This window comes from Dromiciops gliroides, chromosome 2 (assembly GCF_019393635.1).
Source record: "Dromiciops gliroides isolate mDroGli1 chromosome 2, mDroGli1.pri, whole genome shotgun sequence".
Taxonomy (NCBI): domain Eukaryota; kingdom Metazoa; phylum Chordata; class Mammalia; order Microbiotheria; family Microbiotheriidae; genus Dromiciops; species Dromiciops gliroides.
In genome coordinates, this window is record NC_057862.1 from 425,641,720 (window position 1) to 425,662,847 (window position 21,128).

The following is a 21,128-nucleotide window of genomic DNA, read 5'->3' on the forward strand; positions in this document are numbered from 1 at the left end:
CCCCCCCAATTTTATTGCATAATGTCAACGGGCTCATTATTTGTACAACAGCTGATGTATTTAGTACTTGTTGATTCACTTAATTGGTAACTGTACTACATTCATAACAACTTCAACAACGGAAAACAATAGGTCAGTGTCTGCTATTTATGCATAAATAGTCACATAGAGGCAGAATATGTCTGAAAGGCAGAATATGTTATTTTGAAGAGTAATCTGTTACATGAATGGGGCTATTGCTTATACCATGCTGAGGTGGGTTTTATGTTTTCCTGTATTCAATAATTGTATGCTTATAATCTGGAAAGCTTGTAAACTATGCTTAAGATATTAGGTTAACTATAATATTGAGTAGTAGATAGTAATATATTTGAAATTCCAATTTTGGAGGAAATTTAAAAAGAAGAGTTCGTGTGGAAAAACATGATTTTTCAGATTGGTAACAACTCAAATATTTTTATATTTATGGTATTCTTTGTGTTTTTAAATTGCTTTGGGGCCTAGAATATTTTAGGGGGGTTAAGATATATTTAAAAAAAGAAATTTCTCTTGTAGCTGCTAAATATCCATTTAAATGCTTTGTAATTTACTCTGTCATAAGTAGCATATTAAGAACCTGAATTTTGAACTGGGAATAATTATTTAGTATGATAGTAATAACTCATATTTATGTGGCACTTTGACTTCCCCCAAAACAACCTTGTAAAATATTTACTTATTTTAAGTGGACAAATTAAGGGGATGAGTTTTTTGTTTTGTTGTTGTTTTGCCAGGTAGTAGGGGTAAGGTTAGAGAATGGGAGAATTTCTGTTTAGAGTCTGAAGTAATTGTTTAAAATAATAATAATGACAATTCAGATATGTAGCATTTTGGATTTTGTCACAATAACCCTGTCAGGTATTTAGTGTCATAGTCTAGAAAGCCTAAGCCTGCATTTTACTAGTTCTTTTCAGATAACTGAGACAATAGAAAGAAATACTGACTGGGTTTTTTGGTTTTGTTTTTGCTTTTAAAGTAATATAAATATGCCCTTTTGAGAAATATATAACTCTTTAATAATCCAAACTTGGAGAATTAAAGTTATCAAAAGGATCCATCTCTAGAAGAGTTGTGATCGATTAAAAAGACTGAACTAAGTATCCAGGCATTTTACAATTTAGAGTAAACAAAGACGAATTTTTGTAGCTGAAACAGTTTCTTTCAAGGTTTTTATTAGTATAATTGCAGTTATTTGCAATTTTCTGTCTTACTATCAAAAAACTTTTTTTGTTGTTTTTGTTTTTGTCTTACCAAAATGTAGTTTTGGGGGTTTTTTCCTTTTAAATAAATTTTTTAAAGTTTAGTTTTACACATAAAGTTTTAGAGACTTAAAGTTATAAAAGAGATTTTAGCTTGGTTCTGAAATGCACTGCTTCTGTAGTTGTGCACTTTGTGTGTATGTGCTTTGTGTTTATAAAATCTGCTATTACTATGATGATTCAAAAAGTAATATAACAGACTTATGACCTTTTTATAATATATTCTCATTCTCTCATTTGGAAAATTAAATCAGGTTACATACAGTGTGGATTAGTACTTAGATTGTGGGGAAAGGAAGATAGTATCTTAAATGCCATGAAATTGAACAATGAGATTATAGCTTGCAGCTAATTCCAAATTTTTTGTGTGTGTGTTACCTTTTGAGAGGGGTGGTTAGGGTAGGTTTTATATAATACACAGCTTTAAACATATTAAATTCTGTCTCAATGACTGAGGCATTATTTTGGTAGTGTTAAGACAGTGTTAAGTATGATGGTCTGTGAATTGATATTTGACATTTTTTAAAAAGCCAAGGTAAGCCTTGTAAGTAATCACATTTGTAATGTTTTAATTGAAAGATTCTCACAACTCTAGGTATGATTTTGTGTGCTTTTAGAATTGTAGAATATCTATGTTGGAAGGGAACTCAGAGGCCACCTAATCTGAGAAGCCAGAACTGAAGCTCGGTTCTTACTGTGTGTATACAAAATAAAATAAATGGATGACACACGCAGAAAAAATTAAGTCTTATCATTATAGGGTAAACAGTAAAGAAAAACAAAGTGGAATCTATGCATTTCTTCTTAAATAAAAGAAACTACTTTGCTTAAATGTAGTTGCATGTGTCCTGAGCAAAAATTCGAAGTGATGTACAGATAATATAGCTACTGCACTACAAAGTAGACCTCATAAGGATCAACTGAAGCCTTACATTGCATTTCTAGTTCAAGGAAACACTGTCTGCCATGTTTTCCAGCAACTTTAAGCCTAAGGCAAAACTTGGGGTTTTTGGAGTTTGTGTAAAATAATTTATAGCACCTACACAGTATATCTGGCCCAAACTCTTATTCTACTAATTAAACATCCTCTGGCAAATTCTAGTATATCTTATAGGTCTAAAAGTACAAGTTAGAAGAGTGGTAAATTTAGAACAACATGGAAAAAGAAAAACTTTCCCCATCCAAAAAAATTTTCTGGATTCTTCCTCAATTTGGGGGCTCTGGAACACCTAATCTTTTTTGAGCATAGTAATATTCCTTCTTTTCCTAGGTAAAGTTGTATACAATCATGTCTTATGAAAATGCCCACATTAAATTTGGAAAATCCCATTGTTCTTTGTACTAGCAAAGTATTTGAGGAGAGTTGCCTTTTCTTTGGGTGTCTCTGTTACACTGGAGGTAGTCTATTGCATTTATAAGGGATGGAGATTGCCAACTCAGGAATCCGGGCCTACCAAGGGTTAAGGGGTTTATAGATACTTAGGGGCTTGTTGGCAAGAAGTTGTGACTATCAGACTTTCATTTGAAAAGTATTTTCTTGAGAGATCCAGGTATTGATTTTCAAGTCTGCAAGTATTTATCATTTAAATAAGCAATAAGTTGCAAATAGTGATAAGACTAGGGGGAAAATAAGTTGAGGAAATATAATCATCATGCCTATTACAATTTTTGTTATGTTAATATTTATAGAATCGATGCTTTCATTGATACAATTATGCCCTCCATTGATACAAGATGTTAACTAAGTTTTTTTCAGCCAGAGCATGTGATGAATACATTTTCAATAATAATTTTAATTTTCTAATTGTATTAATCATGCCTAATGTCGGCATCTTGTTTCAGACTTTATCTCTTCTAGTGAGAAAGGATTTCTGTATATATGTGTCTTAATTTATTTTCCAAACCAGAAACCAGGACATGTGTTCTGATAAAGGCTGTTATATTTGCAAAGCCTTGTTAAAAGTATATTTAATTTTTTGGAAATCAGAACCATCCTAGAAAATCTAGGACATGCAGATTTGTCATGCATTTATTGATGTTAATTTTTTATCATTGAGAATAAACTTTTCCTTATCATAGTTTCTGTACTAGTAGATCTTTGTAGTGAAAGTTCACTGCTCATGACTGTGCATTTTGGATTGGGGAGTATAAATGTGAGGTAGCATTTTGAAAATTCACAATTATAATAGTGGATGATGGTTTAAGAACTAGAGATATAAATATTAGACTGATGCACAGTTTTCCAGTGTATGTTATTTTCCACATAAAGATATAGAACATTTCATAAAATGGCCCCAGACCATTTAAAACTCAAAGAAATGCAGCTGACGCAATGAAATACATAGAGTACTTGTAAAAACATACAGACACGCAAGTGGATTGCTGCCAGACAGAAAATATAAAGGCGGTTTGCCTAACTGCAGGGTGCCGGATTTTGTACATGTGCCATGCCGGTGCTGTTAGTAGAGAGTATGTTGTGTTGCTTGGGGAAAAGCAGATTGCATTTGGACCTTTTTAGCTTACATGTCTTCTGTAGATCTTTAGGTGAAAATTATGGATCAGAACAAAGTGAAGAAGCCATGCAAAACATTTTGTGAAAACACCAATGCAACTTGTTTTTCTTTTTGGTGTTAATTTTGTAAAAATTATTGTATAATATTCTTGATTGCCAACTGCCACTGAGTTTTCTTCCATTGCCTCCTTGTGGAGTTAAGGGGCCCATAGGTTCTCAAAGCCTGCTAATAGAGTATAGATGTCCAGAAGATTGACTATAGGCTAGGCTCAATTGATGGGCTGTGGGTCTGTTGTCAAGGAACCAGTGTAGTGTATACAGAGGCTCGTTACTAGAATGTTCATCAGGACCTGTTGAATTTTTTGCACCACAGTAACTTTTATAAAGATAGTTTACAATAGCATAGTGGTCTTGCAATCTATGTCAGTAAAGGTGTACTATGCTGATACTAATGGAATCATGTGTTAAAGCTAAAATTCTAGCTAGACTGTCTAAAATCTAATGAGTGGTCGCCAATAAATTATAAGCTTTAGCAAGAGTTAGACTTTTAAGTATTTATTAAGGAGAATAAGAATTTGGTAAAGAGAGAAGAAAAGGCCTAGATTCCTATCTATTAAAGGGAGAGTGCATTTCTAGTTCCACTCTCCACTAGTGTCCCCAGGAAAAGAGCCCCAGTCAGAGCGCCAGGTTCATCCTTCTTCCTCCCACTAGCAAACGTCACTTCCTGACGCCAAAGAAAAGACGCATGTTCTTGCCCTCAAAGACCTTCCTTTCATGGTGGAACTTTTCTACAGTAAGTCTCCAGCAGGTGGTGTCATTCCAATCATTACACATGGATTCTAGAAATATTGAAGTGTGAAGTATTGATTGGCTATATTAAATATTTGTGGTTGACAGCAAGAAGCTTTGTTCATTTAAATTGGCTTCATCTAATATGTACAAAGTACTATTAGGAGGACTTCTTAAAGAATGAATTTTAAGTTATGCTATAGGAGATATGAACATTTCTCTTGCCATTGTAAATAACCTTTATTAAGAGATTATTAGGAAAATCAGAGCTGCAAAAGCTTATAGACCGGTTGTAGCCCATGATAAATTATTTATTACCTGGAAACTTTTGTCTCTAAGAAATCCAAAATCCTGGGTAGGGTAGCCTCAGGAAAAGTGAGCAGATTGATTTAGTAGATTGTGTTGTTGTACTGAAATAAAGCAGAATTTCATGGGAAATTCAGTTCTTATAATCAGTCCTTTCAATTTATGTATTCTGTAGTTCAGAAGTCTCCTCTCCTTTTACTATTAGTATTTTAAAGTAATTTGATGCTTCCATCATCATTCTCTCTTTCTGCTCATTTTGTTGTTGTTGGTTTTTTTTTCCCCAGTCATTTTAGTTGCGTCTGATTCTGCATGACCCTATTTGGGGTTTTCTTGGCAAAGATATTGGAATGATTTGCCATTTCCTTCTCTAGCTTATTTTACAGATGAGGAAACTGAGGCAAATAGGGTTAAGTGCTTTGCCTAGGATCCCACAGCTAATAAGTATCTGATGTCAGTTTGAACTCTGCAAGAGGAGTCTTCCTGATTCCAGGCCCAGAGTTTTTATACACTGTCCCTTCTAGCTGTCCTCTGTTCATTTAGTGTATGATTTTTTAGAAGTATAGAATTTTCTGGTTTATGAACACACCCTAGAACATGGAAAGTTAGAGCTGAAAGGAGCCAAGCTTATTTGCTTCCAACATTCTCTAACCCCTTGCCCCCCTACCAAACCCCCATTAGAATTCAAGCTTGATGAAGAGAGGGACAGCTTTGTTTTTCATCTTTATTTTTGTGACATTCTAGCATAGTGTCTAGTACATATTAGGCACTTACTAAATGTTGGGTTTTTTTACATAGACTATGAGAAGGTAGAACAAAGAATGTTAAAACTGAAAGAGATATCTAGATCAGATAGTGTTAGACCAGGAAATCTTCTAAAGTAATTATTTATATATGTTAGTTTAAAAAAATGCTAGCTCCTTCGTTTTCTGGTTGGTTAAAGCCATGATTGTAAGTTATATGTTTAGCTGAGTTTTTTTTACCGTCATCCAGAAGAATAAAAATATTTTTTAAAAAAGCAACTAGGGGCAGCTAGGTGGCGCAGTGGATAGAGCACCAGCCCTGGAGTCAGGAGGACTTGAGTTCAAATTTGACCTCAGACACTTGACACTTACTAGCTGTGTGACCCTGGGCAAGTCACTTAACTTCAACTGCCTCACCGCCCCCTCCACCCCCAAAGGCAACTAATAGCAAATTATATATTTGAATGGAAAGTGGCTGCTGATATTTGTTATCAAAAAGCTGATAAGAGAAACAAAGTTTTGTAGGGACAGAGTAAATGATTTGGAGGAAAAAGAAGAAAGCTAGGAGTCAGATGTTATGCCAGATTATTTTAAGGGTTCTTTATCTTTTTTGTGTGTGTTAGGAATCTCTTTGGCAGTCTGCTGAAGTCTATGGACCCCTTCTCAAAATAATCTTTTTAAATGCTTAAAATATAAAGGATCGCAAAGGAAACAGTGAAGTACAGTTATCTATCTATCTATCACTATATTTTTGGGGAGACAATTGGGGTTAAGTAACTTGCCCAGGGTCACATAGCTAGTAAGTGTCAAGTGTCTGAGGCTGGATTTGAACTCAGGTCCTCCTGAATCCAGGGCCAGTGCTTTATCCACTGTGCCACCTAACTGCCCCAAAATAAATATTTTTCAAAAAAGTTCACAGACCTGAGATTAAGAACTCCTGCTGTATGGAGATTTTTTTTCTTTGGGGGCATACCAGTTTGTGTTGAATTAAAGTTGTCAAGTTTTAGAAATTATAGCAATTAGCATTTATTTGTATTTCTTCTTATGGCAAAAATAATGTAAGCTTACATTTACATTATGATGTAAGGTTTATGTATTAGGTAGTACAAGCACTGTGATTCCCATTGATTGAATCAGAAACAGGCCTAATGAAGGGGAAAGACTTGCCTGTGGTCCCAGCACAGAGTGAGCTTTGGAACCAGGTCTTCTGATTCCAAACTCAGTGCTCCTGTTACTCCTTTTCCTGCTAACTCTTGCTTGTGTTGGGCATTTCCATTCCATAGGCCACTTTTACTGCCCTGTAGGCTGCTGTGTGTAGAGGTAAGATGCAGTAAACTTCTTCCAGTCCTAAGAGAATGCTATTCCTGAGTTGCAAAAGGGTGGGTTTCTGTGATCGTAGTGATGTCACAATCAGTTTTGAAGGTTGCATTACAACCTTGGTTGTAATGCAGTCTGTTAATTGAAGAGCAAAACTCCTTTCTCTGTTCTTTTCCCATGCTCTACAAATATTGTGGTAGTTACTTTGGGTTCTCTAAGGCCAGGCCAGAGGTGCGTAAACTCTAGGTAGATCATACCAAACTGTAAAAAACCTGGTGATGAATTTCATATCTGACATCTAGAGACTAGCCTGGGTAAATTTGGAGAGATGCATCATTGGAAGATTAATGAATTCTTTTGGTCATAGCAAATCATGCTAAATGCCAGCTAAGGTGTGGAGGGAATGCCTTTCCTTTACTGGTTGGTTGAACACTCATAATGATGAAATCATGGTGTTTTTTGAACTACTGAATAGAAATAAAGATTTTTTTTAAAACAAACATTAACCATAAAAAATGATCAGAATTTGGGTAAATATGGATTGGAGGGAGACTAACATCCAGTAAAAATGCATTCAATACAGCAAACTTATCAGGAGAAAGAACAAATAGGTGAAATTTACTAGATCCCTGGTGTGTATTTTGGAAAAACAAGCCATACTGATGATCTTAATGTCCCTCTGAAAATAAACCACATCCCTCTTGTTTTTGAAAAGTCGGCTGTTTTACTAATCAATAGCAAATGGTATACTAATAGCTTCTAATTAGACAGCAGTGGTGTAATGGAAAGAAGACTGGATTTAGTCAGAAGGCCCACATTTGAATGGCAGCTGTAACTTCCTAGTTGTATGACCGTGGGCAAATCAAGCGCCTCCAAGCATTTGTCATTTTCTTTTTTTGTCAACTTAGCCAATCTGATGTGTATGAGCTGGTACCTCAGAGTTGTTTTAATTTGCATTTTAAAAATTATTAGTGAATTAGATCATTTTTAAAAATATGATTACTGATAGCTTGGATTTCTTTCTGCCTTACAAAACTGCCTATTCATGTCCTTTGATCATTTATCAATTCGTGAAGAAATAATTTTTTATTCAGTACCACCTGTATTCCATTACTATGCTAAGTATTTTACAAATATTATCACTTACAACCGTGGGAAGTAGGTGCTATTACCATTTGCAATTGAGGAAACTGAGGTAAACAGAGATTAAGTGACTTGTCCAGGATCACCCAACTGCTAAGTGTCTGAAGTTGGATTTGAACTCAGGACACTCCTGGTCCAGCACTTTACTTACTCGCTGTACAACTTAGCTGCCTTATTGGGCTGTTGTGAGGAAACTATTTCATAAACCTAGAGCTCTAGGTAAATAGGAGCTCCAATTATTGTTGGCAGTTGATTTATCTGTTGAGACTTATTGATTGGAAATTGGTTGGCCTTGGAAATACAATTTTACAAAGTAAATTTCTTTTGAAATAGAGTATCATGGATACTATTTCCTTATAGGCTTTTTGAGTGAGGCTAATTGTATCAGACAGAACACGATTTCTTCTTTTATTTTACTACTATGCTATTTATACTGAAAAACCAAACCGGTGGTAGGGGCTTTTTTAGCTTATTGTCTTCTATTCTAAAATATTTGATAATGGGCAGAGAAGACTTAGACAGTATTCACTTACATCTTCAGAATTGTTTTCTAAATATTTGGGAGAGTTTTCTTAATAGTAACATGAGCCTTATCCCCTCTATTTGAATTAGTCTTGAAAAGGTTCTGCCCTTTCTGGTCCGCCCCACCCCCCACCCCACCAGTGGTGTGAAAGGAGGTTTTTCCAGCCCACATCTGTACTTGGGTAAAGGAGGCTTCTGATTAAAGTTGAAAAGTCAAAGCAGGTTTGGAAACCTGTGTGTGTGTGTGTGTGTGTGTGTGTGTGTGTGTGTGAGAGAGAGAGAGAGAGAGAGAGAGAGAGAGAGAGAGAGAGAATACGAATTAGAATTATATACACACATAGCCCTTTGTAGCTGGTGAAATTTTTGTATTAGGTAAAAGCCCAAAGTTAACAGAAATGTCAGGTCTTTTTTTTTTTTTAATTTCTTTTTTTGTATTTCTGGAGGAGGGTAAAAGGGGGTTCCTTGAAGAGCCCTTCCTTGTGCTTATCAACATAGCAGCCTCATCTGCCCTCCTTGGATCCCCTGCCAGGGTTGCTATCATCTTCTGATCAAATATTAATGTGTGATTCTCTGCCTGCTCACTAATCCAAAGCCAATTAATATTATCTGTCAATTATTTACAGGTCCTGAGGTGCAGAGGCAATTCCCAGAGGACTACAGTGACCAGGTTTGGAATGCGTAATTAATTTTTTTACATGACAAAATTTATTTCAGGGTTGTTCAACACATTATTACCATTTTTTAAAAACCAAAAGTGGTAAGTGGATTTTTAGAAGGGAAGAGAGGCAGTGATTAGGAACAAACAACGAAGAAACCAAAAATGAACTACTACCAGGAAATGCTGGTATAATATAGGGGTTGGTTGAATGATGGACCTGCAGGATAGCAGATAGGATACTAGATGTAAAGTTAAGGGTTCCAATTTTGAATATGCGTCCCAGCACGTATAAGCTTTGACTCTTGGCAGGTCAGCTTACATTGCCGAGGCTTCATTATCTGTAGAAGAGAAGTGAAAGGGGAAGTGAATAATCATTTATATAGTGCCTACTATGTGTTAGGCAACATGCTAATAAGCGCTTTGCAAATGTTATCTCATTAGAATAGTGTACATTCTTTAATTCATAACATAATTATGAAGAAAATACTTTTTTCAAACTTGAAAGTACTATAGAAGCGGAAGTTATTATTAATATTTTCATTAGGCACAGAGAAAGGTAAAACATTTCTATGGACATTCTACTTTGAAGTATGCTGTGCTTCACTATTTATTATGAAATTCTCTTTGGGTTGTTAAAGTTTTAAACTCTGTGGGCATCTTAAAAATTGCCTTGTAATATTTCCCAAAATTTGAAATAGGTTATGAAAAACCAGTAAGCAGCAGTAGATTTGAAATGGGAATATGGATAAGTGAAGGAAATGTCTTGCAGAAGCTTTTGTGCTAAGAGTTTTAGCTTCTGTGTTGATGAAATCTAAAGTTCATTCTTTTAGTAGAATCAGAAAAGCCACTTCCACCAATGAGGTAGCCCCAGCCAATGCTGAATTTTCATTGTTTCCTTTAAATATACCTATGATACTTTAAAATCCGATTCAGGCTAAGAATTTGTGGACACAATTGCAACCTTTTTTATTTTAATGTAAAAAGGAGGAAGGAAATCACCAGAGATAGGATTTTTTTGTTGTTGTTGTTTTTCTGTTTATACTTTTAACTTGAATTTTATGACATCATTGCCTGGGCTCTGAATCTATTTACAAAAGCATCTTTAATTTCATTAATGAAACAACCTCATAAAGCTTTTCTCTTTCCCTATTGCCTTGGGAGGCCCTGTGCATGTCTAGTTCTAGCTCTGCCCCTAATTTATTTTGTGTTTTTGGATAAATCATTTTACTTTTCTAAGACCCATTTTCCTCATCTGTTGAAGGAGTTAGGAGAAATGATTTAGACCAGTGGTGTCAGACTCAAGTAGAATTCAGTGCCACTAAACCATATATAAGGATTCCTGTGGGCCACATAGTGACTTGCTTTTAAAATGTAATATTATTTTTATTTATTTTGTTAAATATTTCCCAATTACATTTTAATGTGGTTTAGGTTACACTCCGGAGTGTTGTTTGCCATGTGTTTGAAACCTCTGATCTAGACCTTTTAGATCTAATCCTTTATGTTCTAACATTCTGTGTTCTAATGACCTTTCTAGTTATATTATGAACTAATAATCTATTCTTAGGTACCTCTTGTGCTAATATTCTGTAGTTCAATACTAAATATGATTCAGTACTAAATATGACATATTATATAACCTTTCTGAGGTTTTTCTGTTGAATTCAACAAATATTTTTAAAACTCTGTGACCTGTAAGAAATTACTTGGAGCTGAGAACATAGAAATTTTAAAAGTCTGTAACCATTGGGGAAAAAAAGTTGAGAAATTTATATTGGTAAAACAAGTTGGAATAGCAAATATAGTTGAACATTGATATTGGGGGATAAAACTATCATGTATGGTAGGCTTATTTTTTTTTTATGGAACAAGATATTTGATATACATATGAACAAATATTTGGTATATATATGTGTATGTGTATATATTTGTATGTATGTGTATATATGTGTGTGTATACGTGTGTGTGTGCATGCACACACAAACCCACATGCAAAAGCCATAATCTAACCGATATTATAGCTTAATCATTGGTATTAGGTAGTTCTGTAAAATGGGATTTTATTGTATTGGCATAACATTACTATGACTAGAATCGTTTTGTTTTAAGATTGATACATTAAGACTAAGCCCTGTTGTACCAACCTGGGTTCTCACTACAAAATCATTTACTGGTCACCCATCTCTACTATTTATAAAACACTTTTATTTTGAAATTAACAGTTCTTTGTAATGATTCATCTGACTTTTTTAAAGGAACCAATTACTAACATGGGTAGAAAAACAAACAACTGTCAGTCTATTTTTTCCAGATTCAACAGAATTAAAACATTTGTGTGTCTCGTCCTCCTTACCTCCTTACCCAAACACTGACAAACCAGATCCTTTGCTCATTATAGTTCAGAAGTGGTACTGTGCTGGGGAAAGTGCATTGGATTTAAGAAGACTTGGATGTGAGTCCTTGGCCTGCCCCTTAGTAGCTATTTGGCAAATTGATTCACTTAACTTCCCTGGGTCTCAGTTTTCTTATCTGTAAAATGAAGCTTGTAGGACTTGCACTCCCTTTCTTCCACAGATATTGGAAGGAAAGTTATGTATCAGCTGTTAGGTGCGCCCATGTATGCGCGCTCACACACTCTGTGTATGTATGTATGTATACATACCTAGACAGAGAGAACAGCTTTTAGCTCCTCTGAGCCCTAAGATCTTAGATTTTTATGAGAATATCTCAATAAAATATTTTTTTCTTTAAACACTATCAAAACAATACAAAAAAATTTAGAACAATGTTAAGAGTTGAATGTGAACTTTTAGTTATTAGAGTGTTTATTTTGTGTGTGTAAGTTAAATTTTCTGTGATGTAGCAGTCCAAGTAATGTAGAAAATCGTGGTAGGGAGAAAACTAAATACTATAGTTGAAACATGGAATAATTTCTTTTGACTTTCTGTCATGTCAGATTAAAACATTTTTGCTTTAAAGTACTTTTAGAAAAACAAACACGTGGTTTATATTTGAACAGCATTATAATATCTTCAATGCAAATCTTGATATGGATATTGAATATAGTACAATGGTTCTTTACTTCTCCTTTAAATTATCTAAGGTAACTAGCCTTTTTTACCTTAGATACTAATACTTATCATGGCCCTCTGAGGTGATAGTCTTAGTACCCCCATTTCACAGAGGAAGAATATGAATGATAAGAAGAGAAGTGATTTACCCAAGGTTAGTCAGTTAATGTTTTTTACCCACATTTAGAGTATAGATCTTCTGATTCCCAGCCCAATGCCTTTTCTACCACATTACACTTCCTCTCAATAGCATATGCTTGGGGGCAGCTAGGTGACTCAGTAGATAAAGCTCCAGCCCTGGACTTAGGGGGACCTGAGTTCAAATCTGGCCTCAGAGACTTGACACTTACTAGCTGTGTGACCCTGAGCAAGTCACTTAACCCTCATTGCCCAGCAAAAACCCAACCAAACAAACAAAAAACCCAAACAAACCAAACAAACAAATAGCATATGCTTGTTGGGATCCAGCTTATTCTTATAGTCATAGACCCTAAGTCTTGAATATAATTGGAAGCATTGTAGGGAACACCTGTTGGGAGATACAAGCTTGAAGAATTTGAAAAATGTTCTTTTTAATTTTTTAAAAAAGACCTCTAACCTAGTCATTACTATGTTTGAATTTAGAAACATAACTTATGGAGCATATCTTTCCCATTGATGCAGGCACATGTAACTTATGAAACCATTAAAGAAAGCTTGACTTGGTTTTAGGAAGGAAACTTCTGACTTCACAGATCTTTTTCTTTTTCTTTCTTTCTTTCTTTCTTTCTTTTTTTTTTTGGTGTGGGGTAAGAGTATCTACTGACAAATGGGTAAACAAATATTGAAATTTAATAGGAGGGCAGCTAGGTGGCGCAGTGGATAAAGCACCGGCCCTGGAGTCAGGAGTACCTGAGTTCAAATCCGGCCTCAGACACTTAACACTTACTAGCTGTGTGACCCTGGGCAAGTCACTTAACCCCAATTGCCTCACTAAAAAAAAAAAAAAAAAAAAAAAGAAATTTAATAGGAGATCTATATTTCTTAGGTGTCTTCATTTGGTTCTAAGAGCTATAGAAGTTCAGAACCAGAATGGGCTTTAGAGCATGATGTGTTCATGCTAAAAGGTATCTTTAAACAAAGAATGTCAGAATTCTGAATTTTAGCCCTGGAAATGACCTTAGAATGTAGAATTTTAGAATAGGAATAGCTGTTTGGTTGTAGAATGCAAGAATAGGAAGAAACTTTCAATATCATCTGGTTCAGCTCTCTGATTTTACAAATGAAGAAATCGAGGCTCAGAGAAAGGAAGGGACTTGCCCACAGTCACATATCATGTAAAGTGGAAGAGCCTAGTGTAAAGTCAAGGTTTTCTGTCTCATAATTTATTCATTGTGCCGTGCAACCAATCGATGGTTCCCTGACCAAGTCAATTTAATTTTTTTTTTCTTTATCAAGAGATGCTTCAGAGACAAATTTTTCTGCCCCTTTGTGAACTATTAGAACACAATTCCAAGATATGTTTCTATTTACATACAGTGCTCACATTCTCAACATAGTGTTTCTTGTATTCAAACATTTATGATCAAATCCATAAGGAATAGTTGAGTTAAATCAACACAAAGTAAAACACTTATTGCTACAAAAAAAAAAAATTCCCCTCCTGTTTCCCCTTCATTCGTCTAAACTCTCAGGGCTTGTTTTTACATACAGTATATTTCCCATGTACCAGCACATCTGATCAGAGACGCTTGCTGCTGCTAGATGTTTTATTCCGTGTGTTCTTTGTACCTTACAGTAAAAGAATCTGTCACAAATTATTGTGGCCTACTGCTTTAGAAACCAAGAAAAAAGGAGGTTAGATTGACATCTGTGACTGAATAATGATGACCAGCCTTTTGGCTCCCCTTGAGCCGCAAAGCTAGCATTGCCTTTAGAGTGGGAAAAGAGGCAAGAAGAAAGAGGAGGGATAAAAGAGAGTTACAAATCTGTGGTCCTGGAGATGTATTACTGTTGGACCAGTTGTCTGCGTGGTATGATAATCCATTTTGATCTTCTCTGTCTTAATTGTCTGTTAAAGACAAAACGGGCGGGAAAAGTTCATCAGTTTCATCTTTGTGTCTCTCGTTTAGAGGAAGAATAAATGACCCATCAGTGTAGAAGAAACCTTTCTTTCTGACATGGAAGTAATGTAGACCCAACACGTTTTATTAAAATATTTCTCCCTCATTATTTCAGCCTTCTCAGCTATGATAGATCTTCCTGTTTCATAAAAAATGTAATCTGAAATGTAAATAAGGGTCTTGATAGTGAGGATGTAATGAGAAGCTGAAGCCACATTTTAGGAATCTTGATTGTAATTACTGATAAAGTAAATTCTCAGGGTTTCGATTCCCCCTCCACAATTGCTATCTCCCCTCCCCCCTACAAGTTTTCTGTGACACCCTCAGACCACAGTGACATCTGTGCTTTAAAACCATTAAATCACTGTTAACTCAGTATTTCCTATGGAATCTATGAAGTCTCCTATCTTTGGGATTGGTTTTAGAGCGTCTGTAATTTCTTAACGACACACTTAGTTTGTTTATGTGTACATTTGTGTGTGTGTGTGTGTGTGTGTGTGTGTGTGTGTGTGTGTGTTTTAGAGTAAAAGTGAGGTCTTTTCAGAGTTTGCCTTTATCTGTTTGTTTTTGTTTACTACATAACTGGTTTAAAAGGCAAAGTGACAAGGATAGAATCCTGGTTTGCAAAAGATATTTTCCAAAACAAAAAGCCCATCCCTGTGATCAAGAAATATTCCAATTATTCAAATGAATTGAATAGATAATGATGACATAGGTATAAAATGTTAGAGTTTGCAGGAACCTTAGAACATGGAATGTTAAACCATAATAGCAATAACCCAGATTTCTATAGTTCTTTCAGAAGTATAAAGCACTTTCCTCATCACAACTCTAGGAGATAAGTAGTGGCAAGTATTATTTTCTCCATTTAACAGATGAAGAACCTGGGACTTAGAGAGAAGTCAATTGTCCACAGGTATAGAGCAAAAAAATATTGGAACCTGAAATTAAAACTCATATCTCCTGACTCTGAGGCCAGTGCTCTTTCCATTATTGCTGAAATCTTTATCAGAAGAGTATTATGACGATTTCCAGCACTTTCCATCTTTGCACAGGACATAGAATGCTAGATTTGTAAAGACCTTGGTATAGCCTGTTAGATCATAGAACAGTAGAAAGTAAGTCTCTTGAGGACAAACATAGTTTTTATTTTCATTTTTGTATGCCCCATGTCTGGCATGGTACTCCACACATATTTGATAATGTTTGTTGAATAGAATAGAATATGAGAGCTTTAAGAGATCTTTAACATAAACTGTTAGAACATAGAATTCAGAATGTCAGAGCTGGATAGAACTTTAGAAAATTGCCTCTTAGAACTGAAAGGCATACTAGAACAAAGAATATTAGAGCTCGAAGGGACCTAAGGTCCTAGATTGCTGTGATGGGGAATGTTATAGCTAGAAGAGCCCCAAGAACATAAAATGTTATAACACAAAGTGTTTGGGCTGAAATGGCTTCTTAGTGATCAAGTGCAACGTGAAATAGGCTAACATGGATTTTAAGGATTAGACTTATTTAATTAGATACATTGGAACTGATAGTTATTTTGTGCTTTTGGATTTTCAACAGATTTCTAACCTTATATGATAGTTGTTGATAATATGATTCAAAAGAGAGCATGCCCACATTGGAATTTTGCTTTAAGAAAGGGTAGAATTCACGACAATCCTAAACAGCTCCTCTTTTTTGATAAGCTTTCTAAGAAAATATCAATATGCTAATGAATTTTTAAAGAGTCCTACATAGTAGTCTTTCCTATTGAAAATTGACTTGTAATTAATAGGATCTATAATGACTGTATTATGTTTACCGTATTCATTCATAATTACAAAAATAATTAGTAAAACTTTACTCATCATGATTAGTGTTGCTTTAATGAATACTAATTGAATTAGGAGAGATAGGATGCTTTAAAATTACATGTTAGCAAATTACCCAGGCCACATTCATCAAAACCCCATCTTTGGTGTTAGTGCAGTATACAGATTTCAGGTTTATTATTTCTTTTTAAACTTAGTCTCCAGTAATTATAGTGCTTGGCACATGGTTATTTGGAACAAAGATATACTAGTAATCTTTCCGGGGGATAGTTTCTATAAATAGCCTTGTAATGTGTGTCAAGTATAATAGGCATTTACACATAATATTTTAACAGATACTAGTTATAACACTATTATATCCTATACTAAAACATCAATAATTAATAATTTGGTCCTATGCAATTGTACTTTTTACAGTATGTTTGTTCTAAGAGCAAAGATGGAAATGGAGTATGGTTGAAGCTCCCTTTACAATGAGTGAGTCTCTAGTTGGATGAAATATTGCCTGTGTCTCACAGCCCTTTACAAAGGAACTGGGCTCTGTTGTTCTGCTGTTGCTTATGTAGATTTCCACTTTGATTTGCAGGTAATTTTTCTTTCCACTGGCACCGAAACAGAGGTTATAATGAAACCAACCATCTTTAAGCATTTATAGAAACTATAAAAATTTTATGGAAATCTTTATATAGAAACTAACAGTGTTTCTTGTACAAGCCTTATAAGCAATGTAGAAACATGGTGCATTGGGAAAAATAACAAATAAAAAAAGTACCTTTTCTTTGTGGTGTTACATGGTCTGTGTGATTTTGGAATTTCACGCTGGCCAGTTAAGCAGATTATGAAAATATACATCATCTATACACCAAAAGGACACCAAATACATAGCTTAGTATGGGCTAATAATGATAGAAATTGGCATCTTGGGGTTGGGTTTAATTGTTGAAATATAGTGGTTTTTGTCTGCTGAAACCAGGTATACTGTGATGGAAATGTTTCTTTGGCTTGTAGTTACTCCTGAACAAACACTTTGTTCATGTAAGTGGATGGGAAAGTGATTATAGAGTAGCAGTGATAGTTTTTCAATCCATTTTCTTGGGGGGTTTTATGTGAGAAGATATGGGAAAATGTGGTAGTCTTATTGTATTTTTTTTTGTTTTGTTTTTGCAGGGCAATGAGGGTTAAGTGACTTGCCTAGGGTCACACAGTTAGTTAAGTGTCAAGTGTCTGAGGCTGGATTTGAACTCAGGTCCTCCTGAATCCAAGGCCAGTGCTTTATCCACTGCGCCACCTAGCTGCCCAGTCTTATTATCTAAAAATAATTTGGGTAAGACAAAAGGTAAACATTGCCAGTTTCAATCTAATCTGTATACTGCTTCAATGAAGAAGTTATTCAGTAAATGATACTAATGATTACAATTGCTTCTATTTCTCTAGTGCTTTAAGTTTTACAAAATGTTTTCCTTAAAACACTCCTGTAAGGTTAGTGGTGTACATTTTATTATTTCTGTTTTAATATGAAAGAACTAAGGCTATTTCAGTTATTTAGTGAAAAAAGTTAAATGCATAATGTTATAAAATTATGTCAGTTAGCCATAAGCACTTATTAGGCACCTACTATTGGCTAAGGCAAAAGACAGTCACTGCTTGTACAATGAACTGCCATTGAAAAAGCCCTTGCACAAGATGGCAGAGTAAAACAAGCAAACAATAACATTTGGCCAAATGAGAAAGGATGAGGGAGGGTAGGAGAAGACGGTGTGTATCTCGAAAGCTAGGTATTATATGATGAGTAGACACAAAAGAAGGATAAAGAGGAGCAGCGGCAGAGATATCCAGAAACTCCCAGTTCAGTTTGAATGCACTGAGCTGGGTCTGTTTAAGTTGGACCCCACCTAAGAGGGTTTAATCATTGCCCTCATCAAGAGAGCCATCCTGTGAGGTGGTTTCATTCATAATGCTTGGTTGTGTGTGAAGGGGTGTCTGATCCCAGGACCTTGGGCACCATGCTACAGTGACACATAGCTACATTTCCAGTCTTGGAGTCTCTCTTATGGCAGTAATTGTACAGGAGAGTGATAGTGCCACAAATGAGTTAGAATGAGCACTAGATTCAGGGCCTGGAAGCCTGCACTCAAATCCCACTCTTCTGTACATTGGCTGTGGGCCCTTGGCCAAATCCTTCTCTTCTTGGAGCTTCAGTTTGTTTTTTCTTACCTAAAAAACAGGAATAATGAAATATACTGCTTACTCACAGGTTGTTATGAGGAAAACACTTTTTAGGCTATAAAGCACTATACAAATGGTAATTATTATGCTAATATTAATATGATTAGTATTTTCATCAGTTAGCCTACATTAAGCAACCCATTTAATGTATGCTTTTATCATTTAGATAATAACAGTAATGATAATAATAAATTATGAATTTGTGGTGCTTCCCTAAATTGCATCATCTACTAAAATTGCTTCAGGTCTTATTGGGGGGTAGCTAGCAGTGTAGCGTAATGAATAAAGAACTGGCCTTGGAACCAGGAAAACCTGGGTTCAAATCCAGCTTCTGATACATATTGGCCACTTGATCCTGGGCAAGTGTTCTAAGTAGTTCTCTAAGACTAATTTATAGAGGTATTAGTGGAAAGACTTTCCTCCCCTAAGAATTCTCCTGTTTTAGTGAAATCATAGGTTCTTTCCATATCCTAACTAGATATTATTAATATTTGATTTTATATAATGATGTCATTCCCCCCCCCCCTTTTTTTTTCCATGAAAACTCAAAAACCAGTTCTCTAATAGTGATCATAAGCCTTGGAAATTTGATGGAGTTAGAGTTTTAGGTGAAACTAATTTTTTTCTCCTACACACAATAAAAGCTCCCAATATCTGTGGCCCACAAACCTCTAAGGTAGTCTTTGGTGTAATCATAACAAAGCACTCTCTGCTTAATGAAATTTTATCCAGTGGTGCTTTCAGGATTTAAGATTGCCCAGGTATGTGATCATTTTAGATGTTCAGCTGGGGCGGGGGAAGGGGAGAGATAGGGACCCATGCACCATTCTCAATGTTTCATTGATAAAGGACTGATGTGTTTGAAAATGTCATTTTAGAGTCAAAACTGCTTGAGAAACTGGTCTGTAGCATAGTAAAGAGGAAGTAGCTATGAAAACTAGACAGGGTATCAAGCAAGGAGGAATTCTGGATCTGTTACTAGCTCCTTCTGAAAGTCAATTTCCCTTTCTTGACTTCAGTTTCCTAATCTGTAAAAAGAAGGAAACCATAGAGTTCTTTCTATTCTGACATTCCATATTTTGAGGTCCCTTCTAGGTATGATGATTATTCTGAATTCTCTGAGCAATACTAGTGTTCTAAGGTCCATTCTAGTTCTCACAGTCTATATTCTTTGGTTCTTTCTAGTTTTGAAGCTCTAGGAGTCTACCTTGTTTTTCCTGTATTATTTGGTGTATTATTTAGTTGCTTTGTCCATCTTTTTTTGTTTTGTTTTGTTTTAGTTTTTTGCGGGGCAATGGGGGATAAGTGACTTGCCCAGGGTCACACAGCTAGTAAGTGTCAAGTGTCTGAGGCCGGGTTTGAACTCAGGTACTCCTGAATCCAGGGTCAGTGCTTTATCCACTGCGCCACCTAGCTGCCCCAAGGTAGAATTGTTTTGTTTTGTTTTAGTTTTGTCCATCTTTTTTGATTGACGATTGTTTTATGCTTCTGAAATTCCTTGCAGTGTAAATCAATAACAATTTTAGTTCCATTTCTCTAATTGTTTGCAATTTAAGAAATACTTGCCATTAAATCCTGCAAAGTATGCAAGTAGTATTATCCCTATTTTCCAGAGGAGAAAAAGTTCGCCCTCCTGGCCAGTCACAAACTAGGATTTGAATCTGGGTTTCCTGTTCTTTCTATTATTCTCAGTTTTCATTTAGTGCAATATATTTAGTATAATTTCTGATAATTAAAAAAATGTCCATTCTTAATTCCTACAGCTCAATTTTTCTTTTACTTTTGGAGGGTTTTTGTTTGGAATAGAGATTTGACTATTGTGATTTATTGTAGAGAGCAGAACCCTGTTTGCAACCAGGTTTCCTGACTCCCAGTTCAGTTTAAATATACACTATACTAAGATGTGTCTGAATTCTTTGGACTCCATCTAAGGGGATTTAATCTTTTTTTTAAAAGTATTTTGTTATTTTCCAGTTACATATAAGGATAGTTTTCAACATTTCTTAGGGGATTTAATCTTTGAAATATCCAGGGATCCATCTTGGGAGGCAGTTTAATTTCTAAAGCTGAGGTATGAGATGGTGTAGCACTAAATGATTTTTGGGATAGTGTTATAGTGTTAAGTAGTCTTGCCTTAAAGGTCTTCAGTGATGAGGAATTTACTACCTGGAACTTTTGCTCTGTGACTGCTGCCAAGTCATTTCTTCCCTTAAGGCTTGATTTCATTTGTAAAAAAAAGGGTTAAAGTATGTGTATTATCTGTGTCATGAAGTTGTGATGAAGATTAAATGAGATAGTATATTCAAAGCACTTTATAAACTGTGGCTGCTTCTCTTATTTTTTTTTTTAACAAGCAACTTGGGGAAAATTCTAAAAAAAATTATTACCATTTACAAATAAAGTTACCTGATGTGCTCAAAGGTTTGTAAAGTGTTAGGTCTCTTAACTCTGAATCTGGTGTTCTTTTTCACTATGACCACTACTGTAAAATGGTAATCCCTATGTTTATTTAGCCTTGTATTAAGGACTATATAATATTGCAATTTCTTCCCCTATAATTTCACAGACCTCAGAAAGATTTTTGTAACAACTGTTACCTTGATAAACCCACTTACACTTT

The 21,128-nt window shown here is 35.2% G+C and overlaps 1 protein-coding gene across 6 annotated transcripts in view; it reads left to right on the forward strand.

The window, feature by feature from the left end:
• DENND1A (DENN domain containing 1A) overlaps nucleotides 1-21,128 on the forward strand; it is a 673,977-nt gene that overhangs the window by 136,650 nt on the left and 516,199 nt on the right. For all 6 annotated transcript variants that reach the window (XM_043984170.1, XM_043984174.1, XM_043984173.1 and 3 more), the window contains one exon: nucleotides 9,251-9,294. In XM_043984170.1, the coding sequence (XP_043840105.1) occupies nucleotides 9,251-9,294 (44 nt within the window). The remainder of the gene's footprint in view (nucleotides 1-9,250; nucleotides 9,295-21,128) is intronic.